Genomic DNA, 17390 nt, shown 5'->3' on the forward strand with positions numbered 1-17390 from the left:
GCACACCCCCGCTGACCGTTGGTGCGGATCCGCGTCTGGCTACATAATTATTCTGGGATGTGGACGTGCTTGGATGCTGGTTGGAAGAGGGACGATGCAACGCTGATGAACGGTGTGTGTGTTGTGTGCCCTTGGTTGACCATGTCCCGCCTGTCCCGAACCGGAAAGTCTGGCGATGTCGACATGGCTCGCTTCAACGTCCGACACCGCATGTGGCTGTCATGATCGTATCAATTTGGCCACATCCTTCGAGGTGGATGGCACCGAGCCAGCACACAGCCAGTGACGATTGAGATTGGCATATCGTGCCTGGATGAGATAGAGATAGACAAACCGAATGAGAGCTGCTGGCCAGACCGTGGGTGTATGTATGTAGATATGGTAGACAGACACGTATCAAATTCTCCGTCAATGCGATCCGGGTTTAGCAGAAATACCGCCGAAATTAAACACGTCCAATGTTTGAGCCGCGTCCTTAGGGTTCAGCTGCTGGCTTGGCCCAAGTGTCTGGAAACCTTGCGGGCGCAGCTGGTCCCGCATCCAGCAAGGCGGCATTGGACATTGGGCATTGGGCAGAGCAGAAGAAGTATCCCGTCTACAGACATGGCTTGCATGCAACAACAAGCGGTGTCTCCATGCCGGTCTGACACGGCCAAGGTGGCAACGGGAGACTGATGTTGTGTTCGTGATACGCTCTACCGTGTTAAACACCCAGTCTATTGTGTAGGTCTGCATCTTGTCTGCATCTTAATGTACGGTGCTGTTGCAGCCGCAGCGAGAAGCCGAGGGATACTTACAGTACCACGAGTACCTCCACCAGCAACAGGCTAGCTAGGCTCTAGCATGCACAGCCAAGTATGATGGATCCAGCCTGAACAGCCCTGCAAAGCGACCGCCACGCCGGGAACCCGATCCTGGGACAGCCCCTGCTTGTCTTCCCTGCTGCAACCATCCCACTGGGACCCGTGGATCTTGCTTCCTCCCGCTCCCTCGGCGCCTATCGGTGGGCCGATACCCACTCCTGTTTGCGCCTGTCCGAATCCGAATCTGACTCTGACTCTGAATCTGACTCTGATCCGACCTACGATGGCTCAGGCTGGGGAAACAGATCCGAACCCCTCACTTGGTAATCAGGAGCAAATTGGGCCTGCGCGTGTACAGGTCTAGTCCATGTAAGCCTAGGGGTTGATCAGGGAAAAAGTGGGTTGATTCTTTCATTTTCCCCCTCCTGCCAAGTCCAGGCACAACAGGCTGCGGTAGACTAGCTTCTGCTGCAGTCCCGGATCTCTTTAGTCTTTAGTTGGACTCTCTCTCCGGGTCGACACCGCTCCAGACCGAGAAAAGCGGCTGAACAGAGCCCCAGGTGCCAACTGGCTGACAGGTCGGGCCCTTCATTTCACAAGACCAGGCTAGAGCACAGCCTTTTTGTGCATGCATGCGACGACCGACTTGGGAACTGTGCAGGCTTGTGTGTCTCATCTGGTTGTCCAACAAGATGACGGCTTCGTCTGGCGGCTTGCAGAGAGCACTCAAGCTTGAGCGTAAGCAGGGAGCCTGCCGGCATTGGCACGAACTTGGACCTGTGATCTTACGCATCTTACGGATCTTCCGCATCTTACGGCATCTTACGGTAGGCATCATCTTCTGTTCGAAATGTTCTTCATGCTCTAGGGCCGGGCTAGTGACAGGCCAAAAGGTACAACATTGCGGTTCTTCTCCACATCAGCTTCCTGGGCAGCACGCGCAAGGAGATGAGTGATGGAAGTACCAAAAACTAGACTAATGGGCTACTAAGTCCCATTGTACTCCATCGTAAGCACTTCCAAGGACTGGGATCCTGGTCATCATCCCCTTGTGCTGCCCAATCCCTGGCCGGACTGGAAGACGGGGGCACCTGAACAAAGAAACCCACCTACCCGACCCTATGGATCATAAACCGGTCCTGGCCCAATGGTTTCCTGCCATAAGTCCACCCATCCTTTAACGACACCACCACTACCCACCCTTCAAGCGAGCCCATACTTATTCCAGCCGCCAATACAGCACGGTACTTTGTACCCTCGTCAACTCGGCTTACTCCCTCTTTTGATCTGAGGTGTTCCCCCTGCTCACTCAGACATCCGGTGTCCAGAGCCTCACTTACTTCCACTCACCACAATTCCTGGACGGCACCATATTGTGTTTGGATTCCGGACAGCCATGCAATACTCACTTACAAGATAGTACTGGTGGACAGTCATAGTGCAGACCAGTGCACTCAAAGCAGGCATCCAGCACATGACGATGCTCTCCCCTCCAGGCTCGGCATCCAGCTCGATCATGGACCAGAACAGGTCACCAGCAGGATCGTCATCCCGAAGAGAAGCACCATTCTCCGGCCAAACATCCTCCAGCCAATACCCGCCAACCAGCGCGGCTTACAACACCTTCCCGCCAACCTCAGGCACAGCCGTGGGCGCCCCCGAGCCCTCGCCCCCACCGTCACTGCTAGGCCAGGCCGCCAGGGACCAGGCCTCCTCCTTCACCAGCACGTGGATCACGCCCGCCTCCACCGAGGACCTCGCCGGCGACGACGACGACAACTACGCCGACACGGACTTCGTCTTCGAGAACGGCCGCAGGTACCATGCGCCCGCCTCGGGCAGGGTCGTGTACCCCCTTCCGAACGACGAGTCGGAGCAGGAGCGCGACGACATGAAGCACAAGCTGGCCTTGTGGATGATGCACGAGAAGCTGCTGTACTCACCTGTCGAGGAGTCATTAGAGCAGGGCGGCATGGTTCTCGACCTAGGTATGTGGCCTCCTTCCTCTGGAGCCTTCCTTCTTACCACCCTGCACCCACTTCCCGTCGACATGAAATTCCTTTTTTTTTCTTCAAGTCGCCGGAAGAGACTGCATCTTGTTCCTTTTTGGCTCCCTATCTTCTGAGGCAAATCACCCGGCTGCAGCACCTCGCCGACCTGTGGACACTATCACCGCATGGAGCCAGAGCCTGGGCCCTTGGCGAGCTGAGCTGAACGGAGATGCCACTCACGTGGCTTTTTGGGCGCGCCACAGAATGGATCAGAGGGCTGACCTATCGTGTAACGAAAAACAGGTACCGGGACTGGGGAATGGGCCATGGACAGTGAGTGCGACGAGACCCCGAGCTTTGCATTCCTTTTGTGTTTCTCCACATCAGACCATCCACCCACTCTGCCGGGATGTAGTGTCTCGGAGGACCTCCGACCTTGTGCGCCGGGGACACGATGCGCTTGGGGGGAGGCATCGGGATACCGCATCCCATCAAACAAGGCTGTGCTTCCTCGGACGGGGGGGGGGGTGCTGTTGGGTAGCCCTTCGCGCCCACGTGCAGTCTCGTGCAGTCTGGTCGGTGTCACGGTCATCACCAGTGAGACAACATGGGGTCCGCTTCGGGCCACTTCTTGTCTGTTGTCATCCAAAAGGGGCGAATGCTATGGCCCCCAAATTCAACGAGATCTGCACAAGCCATGTTGTGGTATTCAGCCGGCAATGGGTGAATCTCACGTCTGCTCCCCCTTCCCGCTTCCCTCCCGATGTAGCACTGTCATGAAGGAAACAAGCAGAGCCACCAGAGTATGAGCTCAATAATGGATATGGACTGACCAGTGTGCAGTGGCTCAGAGGTACGGGAAATCACAGATATTCGGCTGCGACATATCACCAATACAACCGGCATATGTCTGGGATAATGTCTTCTTCTCGGCAGACGACTTTGAGGAGGAGTGGACGGACTATCCTGAGAACGCCTTCGACTTCATACACATGCGCTACACGGCGTTCTCCATCAAGGACCCAGCAGCATTATTACAACGAATAATGAGGTACGACCCCGGCCCCGTCCGATTCTTTGGCAAAGCCTTCCCAAAAGATCTGGAAAAGAGGGAAAAAAGACGGACAAGGAGGAAGAAGGTAGAAAATCAGACAGGAAACAAAGCTGACACTGCGCGCCTCCACAGACATCTCAAGCCAGGCGGCTGGGTAGAATTCCAAGAGATGACCTACTGGCCGCGGTCCGACGACAACACGCTCACAGACACGACGCCCTACGCCTTCCGCGACTTCTGCTACTACGTGCAGATGGGCGTGGCGAACCTGGGGCTGGACCTGCACATGATCAACCGGCTGCCGGCGGCGATGCGGGCCGCGGGCTTCGACGACGTCACCGAGGCGCGCCACAAGCTGCCCATCGGCCGCTGGGCCCGCGACCGCAAGATGCGCCAGAAGGGCATCTGGTTCCTGCGCATGATCCTCATGGAGGGCCTGTCCGCCATCGCCAAGCGGCCCCTCACCCAGGGCCTCGGCTGGAAGGCCGAGCAGGTCGAGATGTTCCTCGTGGACGTGCGCAAGAGCCTCAACGACACGGGCGTGCACGCGTACTTCCCCTTCACGGTGGTGTATGGGCGCAAGCCGCTGGAGGGCGGCGGGGGGCCGGTGGCGACGTCTCCACGGTAGAGATGGGTGGGTAGTGAGAATATATGGCGGGACAGCTATGGAGATTCGCGAGACATGGACCGTGGGTTCTGCGAAGGTGGTGGACAAAATGAGATACCCAATGCCACGGCAGCAGCTGGCATATGACATGAAGGACCTATGGTCCTACAACCTCTCCACTAATATTCAACTCGGTGGAAATGCGGACGGAAGTCCGTCATGGGCTCTCTAGCCCTGACGAGACGGGAGAACATGAATTACGAGAAGCGTACGGAAACGTACAATGAAAGAGTTTCATCATCCCATGAAGATCCATGCATCACCGCGACTTGTTACAATCTGGCCAGATGCTCGACGGTGACATGCGTACACATTTTACGGCACAACCTTGACTTCTCACTTCAATAGATGCCCATCCGCCTTCGCACCAGCCGGCCTCTTCCAGTGGACCTTTACACCACCCCAGCTGTGCTGACTGTACTCCTCCTGCACCTTGCTACACGTCTTCAGCCCCCAGTCCGTAACCCCAACCATCAAGCAGCTCTCAAACATGAACGCGCAGCTGCCTGCCCCGACCTTGGCCGGCTGCAGCTCCGCGTTGCGCGCGCCCTCGTAGCTATCGGCATCAGGGCCGTGCCCGCTCATGACATTGTGCAGGCTTGCGCCGCCGGGCACGAACCCGCCGGCGCCGCCCTTCTTGGCGTCGTACCCGCCCTGGATGAGCCCCATGAACTCGCTCATGGTGTTGCGGTGGTACCACGGCGGGCGGAAGGTGTCCTCGCCGACCAGCCAGCGCGGCGGGAAGATGACAAAGTCGGCGACGGCGGTGCCCACGTGGTCGGTTGGGGCGGACAGCACGGTGAAGATGCTCGGGTCCGGGTGGTCGAAGCTGATGCTGCCGATGGTGTTGAAGCGGCCCAGGTCGTATTTGTAGGGGTAGTAGTTGCCGTGCCACGCGACGACGTCGAACGGCGTGTGTGGCTGCGCCGTCTGGTACAGGCTGTTGGCGAACTTGGCCGTGATGGTGTACACGTTTGGCCCGTCAAACGCCACGCTGCCGCAGTCCTCGTCGAAGGAGGCCAGGGGCGCCTGGAAGTCCCGCGCGTTGGCGAGCCCGTTGGACCCGATGGGGCCGAGCTCGGGGAGGGTGAAGTGGCCCTGGTACAGCTCCAGGGCGTAGCCGCGCGCGGGGCCCGAGGGCAGGTAGACGGCGAACTTGACACCGCGCGGGATCACGGCGATTTCCATGGGTCGGACAAGCAGCCAGCCCTGCTCTGTGCGAATGTCTAGCACGCCCTCCTGCGCGACGAGGAGAAAGTCGCCGTCCGCGGAATAGAAGGCGTGCTTGGTGTCCATCGACTTGGCGGCCGCGAAGATGTAGATGCCCAGCCCTGACTTGATCGTGGGGTCTCCCGCGCCAGCGACCAGGTGCAGCCCGCTCACGAAGTCCGTGTCCCCTGAGGCTTTGTCAAAGGGATCCCAGCGAAGCTGATTGGGTATATAGTGCATCTTTGTCGCGGCTGACTCCTTGAAGTCCACGGGTTGCCCGTTGCCGTGGCCATTTGTCGGCTGGGAAGAGGCCGGCTCGAAGGGCGGGTGGGAACAACTAGGGAGGATGCGGTAGAGCCATGACTGCTTGTTCTCGTGACGGGGCGCGGTGAAGGCGGTTCCGGAGAGCTTCTCAGCATAGAGACCATGTGGAGGCTTCTGCGGGGAGTTGCGGGCGACAGTAAGGGCCTCCGGGACAGCTTCAGTTCTGTTGGTAGATAACAGTATGGTTAGTCTATGGACCAGTTCAGAGAGTGCCAATAATCACACAGGAAACAATAAGTGTTGTACTTGCTCGAAGTAAGAGTCGAAGCCGTTCTGATAACGGTACTTCTCCTTGAAGTCAAAGTCTGTGACCGGCATCGTGTTGGGCTTCCCTCTAGACAACTAGTCTCCTCGGTGTTCTCCTCAATGCTGAAGAAGACTGGTTGATTTCAATGCTTTGATGATGGATAGTCTATCACCTAGCAGCAGTCTTGAAAGATTACTCTTCGCCAGGGAACAGCGTCAGCAATCACGGCGGGAAGTATCGGCATCTTAAAACAGCACACATGGCACCAAGCCCGCGACTCGTTCGGCTTTCTGGATTGTGACGTCGCGGCGCGAGCTTGTCGGAGTGTCAAGATCGAGTCGTAGCTCTCCGACGGCTCGCCCCTTGGCACCGCCCTCTTCCCCCATTCATTCCGCACACGGCTAACACCGGAGAATGCGGGGTTGACAGCGGAGGGGTCCAGTGCGGGCCGACGAGAACCGCCCCGCACCTTCAACGTCGCCGCACCACCAAGGACCCGCTTCCCAGATCGGGAGAAGGTTCGTGATTGATCAGATTCAGAACTAGAATAAGATCTTTGGAGCGTTCCAGTGCCTCGGAAGAATATTGAGCATAATGGGATCGAATGATTGGGGCAGCTGCTCATCCTGTCAATGCCTGTCGAGGTGCAAAGCTGAGGTGGCTGGCCATGGTTAATGGTGGGGCCACTGGGCAGAGAGTATCGAGAGTATGGAGTTATTAGGGGGGTATCCAGGTACCTAGGTATCTCGAACTGTTTGATTCTTCGATCTCAGAAGTAGGTTTCTCACACAGTAGTAGTCTTGGTCTTTAATTGGGATCTGAGCTTAAGAACAGCAGTCAATAAGCTCCACGCTTCCCTCGCTGACTTGAATGCGACGGCTCACACGTCACAACAACTGTCTGCCACGACGCGGAAGATGGTAGGTCACAGACAATTGTACACAGGTATCTTGAGGAGCGATCATAGTCCTTCGATTGACTGCCGTGCAGTAGGGCTAATTCTGGCAGCAGAAGCTCATATGTCTCTCAAGCGAGGACTGTCACAAATAATGCATATTCAACCAGCCCATGATGTTATCCACCGCAACGCTGCCAAGTCCGCACACAACTCAACTGCCCAGAGACACCGAGTCTTGCGGATACACGCGACGAGATGTTTACTCTTCGGCGTGCTTCTTGTTCTTCTTCTTGCCCGATGAGCTTGCCACCACGCCGCTGTTGACCTGCAGGTGAACCACCAGTCTGGTCCATGACTCCTCCTTGTCCCACTCAAATCCGGCTAGGTAGGGCTTGTCCAGCTCGTCGTCTTGCTGTTTTGCAGAGTAACGTCAGTAATCACGGACAATATAGTACAGCAGCTCATGCAAGTGGGCGACATGTTGGGGGGTAGATATGGGGAAGTGGGGCTTACCCTCTTCTTGAACTGCTTGTGGATAGCATCCAGTGCATCCTTGATTGTCACACCCTTGAGGTTCCGTGCCGTGACCTCGAGGCCCAATGGGAAGTGCAGGTCGATCTTCTTGACTGGTGGCTCAGTGAGCATCTTCTTCAGGATGTCCTTGTCCTCAACCGTCGATGGTGACGTGTTGACCTTCCTGTACGCAGCAATGGCACGTCAGCATTCCAGTTTACACCCACCGGGTGTGGTGGATTTGAGCAAAAAGGCTACATACCATCCAGTCTTCTGTGTCTCGGGAGCTATTTGCAGCTCGATCTTTTGCTCCTCTGTTCCAAGGCGAGTCAGCTGATGGTCAAGCTATGTGAGCTGTCCAGGTGGTGGTCGAGACATACCAATATCCTTGATATTCCACACGCCAGGGGCTGCGATCGAAGACATCCTAGGCTTCTTCGTGTCCTTGGCGTCCTTGTTGGTGTCGATGCCCTCGACGGCAGAATCGACCTTGGAGAGTGCTTCCGTCATGTTGGGTAGGTTTGTGTGAGGATGTGGTAGACGAGGCTGAGAGGGGGTGTTCGAAGTAGTAGTCTATGAACTGCAAGGTCACTTGAGGAAACCTTGGGCGATGGTCAAGAGGTTGAGTCTTGAGTGTTGATGGTTGTCTTTGCTTGGTTGTTTGATTCCTTGATGGTGATGATGATGTTCAGGGAGAGAGCATACGAGAAGAGGGGAAGGGGGAAACGCGAATGAAGTACCAGAGGAGGGGAAGGTGGGAAGGTTATTCGGATTGGGCACTGGTCACTGGTGACTGGCAACTGGCAACTGGCATTGGGTAATGGGCCGATCAATGGCAGGCACGCATTGTCCAGGCTACGAAAGGGGCTATGGCGTGAGGACGAGCGTGACTTCGCACGCTGCGCCGTCGTTGTCCCCTCTCCTCACCAGAGACCCTGTCCCTCCGCAGTCGTAGCTACCTCATGGTGTCAGAGTGTGTGGGCCATGTTAGGAGGTACCGTATGCAGCAAGTACCTTGTCTCGGTCAGTCTGCAGATCAATGCCCCAATGCCCTCGTCCAAAGGTACTTGGACTGTTCCCTGAATTGGGTTTCGTCACCAGCCAGGCGGGGTAAATGCTTCAGAGTCAAGTGACCACGCTGTGCCTCTACCTCTGGCCTTCTGCACTCTGCCTATGCGTATGCCATCATACACAAAGAAACCCGGGATCTGATCCGTCATGCCAGTGGGGAGCTGGCTGTTGCAGCTCCAGCTGTTCCGCTGGAGCTTATTACACGACAGGAGACTGTGTCCTCCACAGTCCACACCCAGACGACCGACATTCAATCAGCCCATCGCGTGACCTGACCCTCACCTCGAGCAAGGGTCGATCAGGAGCTCTGCCCCGCTCAGTGCTGGTCCCCTGCTAGCAGAAGGCGGTTGCTACCCTGCTGCGATGCTGCTACTGGCCCGGTGGCCGGAGTGAGCCCAAACCCCTAGTTAGCTTGTCTGGCGACTCTGGGGAAAATCCGGGGTAGAAGATGCAAGGCCGACCCACCCACCATCCAGCATGAGCTTTCCTGCCAGACCGAGCTGCTGATTGGTCCTACCTCCCGACCTATTCACTGCCAAAATGGCCTTATGAGATCCGATCTCATCTTGCATTGCATTCTTGCTCTCGTCCTCAGATCCAGCATTTCCAACCTCTTTTGCACTGCAAAAAGGCGACATGCTCGTTGCGCGAGTTCGCTGCTCCTTCTTCGGGAGGACACGGAAATACGTCACAGGCCTCATGCACGGTCCCGCTTTTTCGACTCCGATTCTGGCCTGATCTCGGTGACCCGTCTGCGCCGCGTCGTACCACCCGCAATCTGGACCAGCCGTTGCGAGGGGCGTCCGCCGCGATGGGCTCCAGGTCACCTGTCACTATGTCTTCCGGCGTCTGTAGTGAACAATGAGGCCATTTCAACTGCAGCATTGGTCACTCACTCTCCACACCGTTATTCCCCGGGTCGATCCACCCAATGCCCAACTTCTTCGTCACCACCAGGACATGACGCTCTACAACAGGAGCTGCACAAAGTACGATGGATGAGATGTCTATTTTGCTGTCTTGACCAACAGGACAATGTTTCTACTGTCTACCTGATCTTTCTGGCCTCGAGATGGCCTCCAACGACCGTGTCACCCCCCCCCCCCCCAATCAGCCCCTCAGACAGCTAGCCATTCCGCCTTCTGCGCCTCAACATAGTCTTGGAACTTCGTAGGCTCCCGCCCGGAGAATTTCTTGATATTCGCCACCGCCTGCTGAAACTCGGATTTGGACAACAACTTCTCTGGCTCTCTCATTTGGTCTTGCACTCGCAGGAACTCCTTGATCATCGGTGGAGGCATATGACCCTCGACCCTAGCAGAAAACTCCTTCCCGTCAATCGGCTTGGTATCGATGTCGGTCCGGCCAGTGATTTTCTTGATGGTATCCCATACCTTCTCGGTCGTGATGAACTCGGGTCCGGCTAGGTAGATGACCTCCTTGCCCTCCGACGGCCTCTCCACTAGCACAGCCCCTCCAACCGCGCCGATGTCCTCAGGTACGATGTTGTCCGACATCGCATCCGCATAAAGAATGTTCGCCCTTGGTGGCTTAGTCGATCTGTCCACTGACATTTTGATATGGTTGCTCGCAAACGATGCCGGCCGCAAAGCTGTGACATACGGAAACCCAACCTCCTCTATGGCGATCTCGACTTGGGCATGGCTATAAGGGATGATGTGCTCAGGGGGAATGGAGCGGAGGTCAGTCCCCGCAGTGATTGAGAAGCTCGACAAGAAGACGACGTATTCGACGCCTACGTTCTTCAGGGCCTGCAGTGTCCCGCGCATGTGGTCAGTCGATCCAAAGACCAAGTAGACGTATGCTGCCTTGGCGCCAGACTTCTTGACGGCAGCGCCCACCGAGTCTGGGTCGGTGAGGTCGGCCTGGACGCGTTCGAACTTGCCGGCCTTCTCGACGTCTCCCGGGATGCCCTCGATTGCTTTCGAGGTATCCCGCATCGCCAGCCAGACCTTGGCTCCTCGCTTGCTTGCCTCGAGAGCAGCTGCCCCGCCAACCGCGCCGGTGGGTCCGAAGATAATGACGTTATCGTACTTTGCCGCCATGGTGATTTTGAGGTAGTGCACTTGCTTGGTCAGGAGGAGGAAAGTGATGAGGAATGGTGTTCCATCATGGAAACGGTAGGACCGATGTGAGCTATATATCCTCACAAGCGAAACTCGGTTGGGTTAGTTGGTATGGTGAATCATTGCACTCGACACCTTCTAACGCCATTATGCCGATCAGGAGTAATCTCCGTTGACCAGAGGCAGCAAAACTACCAACGCATCGCATGCGCGCTCACCTGCACAGCAGGCATCCGCCCGAGCTGCAAGAACAGCACGTATGCACCAGTGGCCGACGAAAAGACCACGCAGCTCACGACTCCGATCCACAATAGCAAGGCTCGGCCATTCGCGCACTGCGGACTCGTGGTCTAATTGATCGCCCGCTTATCAAGAGCGGATCAATGCGGACCCCGATGCGTTCTGGCTGCACGCCGGAGGAGAGCACTTAGCTCCGAATAGGCACTAATGGAGGTAAAGACCGGTTGGGCGGGCCTATACTCAGACAGGGGCACATGCCACAAACGCCTCAAATTCATTGATTCAAGATAGCGCTCACATTATAGCGACCCCCAAGAATAGGTAAGCAGATTGTAGGGTCAATAGATTACACATCTCAATGGACGCCTCGTGCTCTAGACTGTCTTACTCAACTTCCAAAATGACCTCTAAAATCAGCCCACCTGCGGCCGAACATTGTAGATTTGTGTCACACGTTCTTTGTAACAATTCGCATTTTGTCTTGGCGGCGGAGACAATAGTCACGTCTGGCCGACCCGGAGTTAACGGTGTTTGTGGGAGTCGGACACTCGCGATTCCGGTACGCAGCACTAATTGACCCGAGTTGAACATATTCCTTCTTCATAGCCAAATGTTGGATTCCCGTCATTGACTTGCCCGAGCGAAGGCTCAGACCTGTGGAGTCATCCTCCTCTTTCAGACTGAGACGAGCCGCAGTGCAAAGTGAGTTGAAGATGCAATGCTGGTGTAAAAGTTTACCATGTTCACATATGAAGATTCCATACTGATGTGAAATCATTAGTGTATAATTTAAACTTAAGGTTGAGAGCATCAAGCCAGTGCAAGCTTTATAGCGACCGAGCTATGATATTCCATAACGTCTCTTCGAATTCGCTCTTGTCCGCTGTCGTATCTCGGGGTGACATTCCTCGTATCATGCTGGGGCCATGTAGCTCAAGGTGCACACTTTGTTCTGAGACGATGGGAGCTAAAAGAAATCCCAGACATTTCAAGACAATAGTATAGAAGCCCAAAGGCTTCTCTTCACTTAGTATTCTTCGTTATCCTCTCCAGACTTGAATCACCTGTGGCCTTCGCTATACGACTTGACGACTGCATCAAAGAGACGTCGAGTGTGTCGGAGTCTTGAACCGTCACTTCATCACCGGCCAGCCGCGAGCTCATCGACTTCTTGGTCATTTTTCGTCCCTATTGCTGGAGTTTGTCACCCTCTCCAGCACCCTTGCTGCCAATATCTTGACAAATTCAATCTTGCACTTGATTACTGCGTTGTTTGTTGAGCGCGAAATGAAGGTAGTGGAGAAACCCGCTCACACTCCCCCCCCCCCCCCTTTTGCATATGATTAGATTTTGCACGAAGTGACTTTGACTAGCTTGTGTCACAAGCAGTACGCTTCCGGACACTCAGCAGGGTGATGTGAACAGCTTCTAGAATATATAGACTCTTCTCACTCAGCTCTGAGATGCCGATGGTCAACCATTTGCAAGCCTTTCCGGATGTAATGATCCGCATTAACAATATGAAGTAAGTGAAAGCTGGGATCATCTGACACATGGTACAAGAGCGGGTGGAGCTGATATCTAGGGAGTGACACCTTGTCTTTTTACAAGAATCAGCTGTCTCGAAAAATTGTCAGCACAGTAAACCTGACTGCACAGTACCCTGGAGTGGGCTAGCTGGTTGTACTCAAAATTCCAATCAAAGTGGGCAGCCATATCGCAATGTTGTGCCCTCGACACGCTGGAATGCCACGATGTCGCCCTCACTTCATACCAATCTTCTGGCCAGTGATACATTATTCCTTCATTTCGGACTTTCCCGATGTATACTACATGATTTGGGATTGAAAGCTTGAATCCTGACCGCAGGATATCGAATATGACGATGACGATCCGCCAGGTGTTCAGAGTGATCATATAAAACATTGACACAAATATTCATTTCCAGCCAAAAGGTCGGAAATATTTCACAGGGGTAGGGTGGCGCAATACGCCCGAAAATAAAAAGACACCATGGCCCATGGCAATTGAGAAATGGGCCCTGGCAAACCGCCACTTCAGAAAATCATTTAGAGATAGATCCGTTCTGAACAAAGCTGACTAAACAACAGCCTTGTAACACTTTCAATTAGACAGGTGCTAGTCACTACCGAATTCATCTCACAGCACAGCAGCGGGTGAAAATGGCCTCTTTAGCTTTTTCTCGAAACAAAAGTTACACAAAAAGACTGCATGCACTCAGAATCTGGTCATCGTTACCAGTACCTCTAGCCAAGACGCAGCGACATGGAGAGAAAGTCCAGACGCGGAATTGTGCAGTGGGCAAGTTCCCCTGGATATACCAAGATTCATCCCATCTCTGGTAAACGTTGAACAATGCAATTGGAAAGTTTGAGCTTGGGCCAGAAGCCGCGATAGTTTTGCCACTGAGTACATTGTGGCTCAGCCATCTCCTAGGATAGACTTTTATCAAAACCACCACACTCCAGCATCAGTCCATCTGAATTGCGTGTCAGGATTCTAACACATTCCTAGGGATGGAAACATATGTTTAACGAGCATCACGTTAATGACTCCATTCTGAATGCTGGGATGGTGTCACAGAAGTAGGTCACCATCTTCGTCGCAACTATGGATCGTTCCCCCCCACGTCGATTTGCCGAATGATACCTTTGTCAGGTTTCGCATCGGACACCTCCAGAGAAGGAAACATTGCTCCGTGAAGATTCAGTATTGGAATTAAGCTCATTGCCGCTGGCAAAATTCGCTCGGGACGACACTTCCGTCCTGGATCATCGTATTCGCCTTCAAGGTTAGATTTGATGCTCTGATCAAACGTCATATTAGAGACATGTCAGAATGGATGTATGCATTTTGTTCATTGGGTGAAGTTGAATTGCTTAAGACTCGTGCGAGTGGTAGCTTAGGTGTGGGATGGCTACAGATACGTGATGTCTACGCAGAAGTTGCTACTCTATAGGAGCTATTATTACCTTGATTTTCTCTTTGGCTCAAGTGGTAGGGAAGACTTGACCGGTTAAGGAAGTTGAAGCCTCATGGACTGATGTCACACATTAATCTATATTCTATTTGCTCGCTCTCCAAGACGAGATTTACCAAGTGAAACTTTTGGTTTGGCGCACGTACTGTATTTCCGCGGGCTACCTTGGCACACTTCCTCCATACCTGTCTGTTAGCCCTGGCCAGTCCTGCCCTCTGTTCCAGCTCCAGCAGGTTCACCATCGCGCACTATCGATGATGCAGCCGATTCAGAGGTTTTTGAGCTCGTCAGTCTTGTCTGGCTCGCATTGTCATCCGTCCAAGGCTCAATAGCTGGGGCTGACCCCTTGCGTGACGACTTTCTCTGTCTTTGTAGTCTGATGAATGTCGAGGGCTCGGATCCGGCCGCACTCAGGGCGAAGAACTTGAAGAACCGCTCCAGAAGAATTCGGACGGCGGGAAGACAGGACGCAATGATCCCAGCGGAAAGTTCGACACTGGTCCAATAGACTACCGGCACGTACGTCCATGTTGGATCGAGGGTAGTCCCGAAATTTTTAAGGGTCTGAAGGCGCACTATCGTGGCAATCAGACCGATTCCTCCGAGCGCAAACATGATACCGATGAAGAATTTCTTCTTGCGCGTCATCTGGAGTCTCCAGAGCATGATTATTGGTAGAAGGACGATGATCAGATCTTGGACGACAGCAAGACCAGAATTGGCGTAGGCTAAAGCAGTGATGTCTAGGCATGCGCCTCCGGCGATATCCCGGTCCCAGAAGTACTCGACTGGTCGACAGGAGAGGATAGTGAGGATCGTAATGATGGAGCTTGATAGGATGATAAAGGTGAGCACGACGTAGCAGGTGAGGTAGAAGGGGCGGTAGGCCCAGAATATTCTCAGGTACATGGTAACGATAGAAACTTTAATGAGTGCTAGCACAACCACGTAGATAATCTCGGAAATGTAGAATAATCGGAGAATCTGTAGCTTTGCACCGTCCTTCAGACTCCACAAATGACTTCCGAAGCCCAGCACGGCCACTTCAAGACAGGGTACATATGTTAGACAGCTTCGGTACATGTCTGAGCTCTGACGCTTGACTCGAGCGGGAACGCACTCACTGTATATGACGCATACAAATGGAGCCATAGCCAGCGTCACGGCAGCCGTTATTATGTGGTCCTCGGCGTATAGAGTTCTGGTCATTAGCTTCGAAAGTGTCCGGAGCATGACAAAAACTGCGGTGCCTCCAAAAAAGAACGACACCGCGATAATAATACGCGTCGACTGGGACTCATTTGAGAAGCCGCAGGTTGCAGCAGTAAGTCGCGCCATATCTGTGGAAATGCTGTCAGCCTTCAGAAATCCACCAAATAAGGAACCATATGGAACCGACTCGACTGCCAGTCTAAAGCCCGTGGATCTTGCTACAGTTGCAATGGGGCTGTTTAAGGCTTCACATACCTAGAGTCTCCTGCATTGTGCAGTTAGCGACCAGACACATCGAGGTCTTGTCCTGCAAGTTTGTGTTTGCGCATTGACAGGAAGTGTCTGCCTCAGAGCAACCAGATCCTGGGATGGCCTCAAAGAGGCACCTGAGCTGCAATTGCGAGGGTCAGTAAGTAACAGTTAATCAATGTAGGCGAGGCACTCAACGCGTGCAAGGGTTCACAATATAGGGGTTACGTACTCCACATGGGGGCTCATTGATCGGTGTTGTCTGGGCGATAGCTGATTTAGTCCCGAAGATGGCTAGCCAGAGCAAAAGCAGGCTGCATATCCTGATGCTGACTGCACAACCCATAGCCGCCCTGAAAAAGGATAGGGCCATTGCGTTGGCAAAAGGAGAGAACGATGACGACCGGAACGCGGTGGTCGTGCGTTTGGAAGCATCTATGGCAGGATCCGAAATGCTGTATATATCGAGAGGTCGAAATGTGATCGCGAATGTGAAGTGCCGCTATTTGGCGGTATCACATTTATTCCCTCCTGCGAGCGCGAATCGGATCGAGGCTGCGAAGAAGTTGCTGAAACCAGATATCCCGGCGAATCTCTACCAATTGGTTCGTTGTTGTGGCTCGGCACGTCGTTTGGGCCAAATCTAACCGCTGAACCCTGGAAGTCTGGACTATAGCGCGGAACTCGATCGAAAGCTTAATTCAACTCGTTACAGTGGTCCAAAGTCAAAGGATTTGGCAGGCTAGAAGCCTTGAGACGTTGCTGTGTCGGTTAACGTGTTGGGAGGACAACATCGCATGAAACGGCTTTGTGGCATGAATGATGAGAGCTGGAACTTGATATTTTCGCTGTGGGCGACTTCTAGGCTGTATATGAGGACTCGTTATGTGTATGCAGTATGCCGCCCGGTGGCAGTATGCGCATAAAAGTGGAATGCCGGATAGAATTTTGCCCTCGAGTGCTAAGCATCGAGGAGCAGGGCGCAGAACATGAAGGCGTCAGCGACTTTCACCGGCGTCCGCGCCGAGCACGGCAAGTGGTATATAGGCACCGGTGGTGGCGAGCAGGATGACATGTTCTGTATCATCCGAGCTGCTTAACCAAACTGGACATCGTCCAATGTTCAGGCCCTCCTGCTAGGCTGGGGGGTTTTGCACTGGTTCTCCCCTCATGGGCCGGACCTGGTCTGGGGCCCAAAGTTCTCAAGGGGCATCGGCGACTTGGCTCAGCCCAGACGGGAGAGCAGTGGCCAATGATGCATGGCTCGGTCGATGCTCAGACATGCATCGAATGCGCACAGATGTTTGCTCGCTTCACATTCTTCCCGCGTGCACTGGCTCGGAATTCGTATGTATGCCGCGCCTTTCATATGATACGGTCTGGTCTCCCATCCGTTCTGTGAACTTCCCATTCAAGGCCTAGCGTAATGCAGGCTTCGGCACCGAAGCGGTGGAAAGAGAGACAGCACGGGGAGGCATGAGGAATGGTCTCAAAAGCCAAGACAGCATGGGTCTTCTTTGTGTCCGATCCGACAACCTTATTTCGGCCGGCTGCCTCTGAGATAAAGAGGAATGACTGAACAAATACGACACGCTTGAGGAGAGACATCATGTGACGCTTTCTCTTAAATATTGACCGCGTACCCCACTCACAACGGCTCGATATCACCCTTCGATCGTCTCAAATATTGAATGCAACAGCTAGCTGCGGAATAAACGCGAGATCGACGTCAAATGGTTTGATTTGCTCGGTCGAAACATGTCACTTCCAAGGTTCAGCATTGAGATCCCGAGTACCTTGGTACCCTTCTGTTTGCAACACTGC

The 17390-nt window shown here is 54.0% G+C and overlaps 7 protein-coding genes across 7 annotated transcripts; 2 read left to right on the forward strand and 5 right to left on the reverse strand.

Annotated features, from left to right (window-relative positions):
* Positions 1–2277: 2277 nt before the first annotated feature.
* Positions 2278–4476, forward strand: J7T55_013815 (methyltransferase domain-containing protein; the record flags this gene model as incomplete). The annotated part of the gene is made up of 4 exons (XM_053140725.1): positions 2278–2791; positions 3098–3127; positions 3638–3845; positions 3981–4476. 4 exons carry the CDS (start codon positions 2278–2280, stop codon positions 4474–4476), a joined length of 1248 nt encoding a protein of 415 aa, XP_052996152.1.
* A 375-nt stretch (positions 4477–4851) lies between these two features.
* On the reverse strand, positions 4852–6366 carry J7T55_013816 (homogentisate 1-2-dioxygenase; the record flags this gene model as incomplete). Its single annotated transcript, XM_053140726.1, has 2 exons — positions 4852–6211; positions 6281–6366. The coding sequence occupies 2 exons, from the start codon at positions 6364–6366 to the stop codon at positions 4852–4854; spliced, it is 1446 nt and encodes a 481-aa protein (XP_052996153.1).
* Positions 6367–7452: 1086 nt separating this feature from the next.
* On the reverse strand, positions 7453–8216 carry J7T55_013817 (uncharacterized protein; the record flags this gene model as incomplete). Its single annotated transcript, XM_053140727.1, has 4 exons — positions 7453–7605; positions 7707–7890; positions 7969–8020; positions 8087–8216. The coding sequence occupies 4 exons, from the start codon at positions 8214–8216 to the stop codon at positions 7453–7455; spliced, it is 519 nt and encodes a 172-aa protein (XP_052996154.1).
* A 1679-nt stretch (positions 8217–9895) lies between these two features.
* Positions 9896–10843, reverse strand: J7T55_013818n (uncharacterized protein; the record flags this gene model as incomplete). Its single annotated transcript, XM_053140728.1, has 1 exon — positions 9896–10843. The coding sequence occupies one exon, from the start codon at positions 10841–10843 to the stop codon at positions 9896–9898; it is 948 nt and encodes a 315-aa protein (XP_052996155.1).
* Positions 10844–11552: 709 nt separating this feature from the next.
* J7T55_013819 (uncharacterized protein) lies at positions 11553–12283 on the reverse strand (the record flags this gene model as incomplete). Its single annotated transcript, XM_053140729.1, has 3 exons — positions 11553–11784; positions 11963–11987; positions 12169–12283. The coding sequence occupies 3 exons, from the start codon at positions 12281–12283 to the stop codon at positions 11553–11555; spliced, it is 372 nt and encodes a 123-aa protein (XP_052996156.1).
* A 2014-nt stretch (positions 12284–14297) lies between these two features.
* Positions 14298–15815, reverse strand: J7T55_013820 (uncharacterized protein; the record flags this gene model as incomplete). Its single annotated transcript, XM_053140730.1, has 4 exons — positions 14298–15148; positions 15230–15445; positions 15573–15708; positions 15804–15815. The coding sequence occupies 4 exons, from the start codon at positions 15813–15815 to the stop codon at positions 14298–14300; spliced, it is 1215 nt and encodes a 404-aa protein (XP_052996157.1).
* A 77-nt stretch (positions 15816–15892) lies between these two features.
* On the forward strand, positions 15893–16666 carry J7T55_013821 (uncharacterized protein; the record flags this gene model as incomplete). Its single annotated transcript, XM_053140731.1, has 3 exons — positions 15893–16171; positions 16464–16480; positions 16546–16666. The coding sequence occupies 3 exons, from the start codon at positions 15893–15895 to the stop codon at positions 16664–16666; spliced, it is 417 nt and encodes a 138-aa protein (XP_052996158.1).
* Between the last annotated feature and the right edge of the window lie 724 nt (positions 16667–17390).

Source organism: Diaporthe amygdali, assembly GCF_026229845.1.
Source record: "Diaporthe amygdali strain CAA958 chromosome Unknown NODE_7_length_1459731_cov_64_868725, whole genome shotgun sequence".
NCBI lineage: Eukaryota > Fungi > Ascomycota > Sordariomycetes > Diaporthales > Diaporthaceae > Diaporthe > Diaporthe amygdali.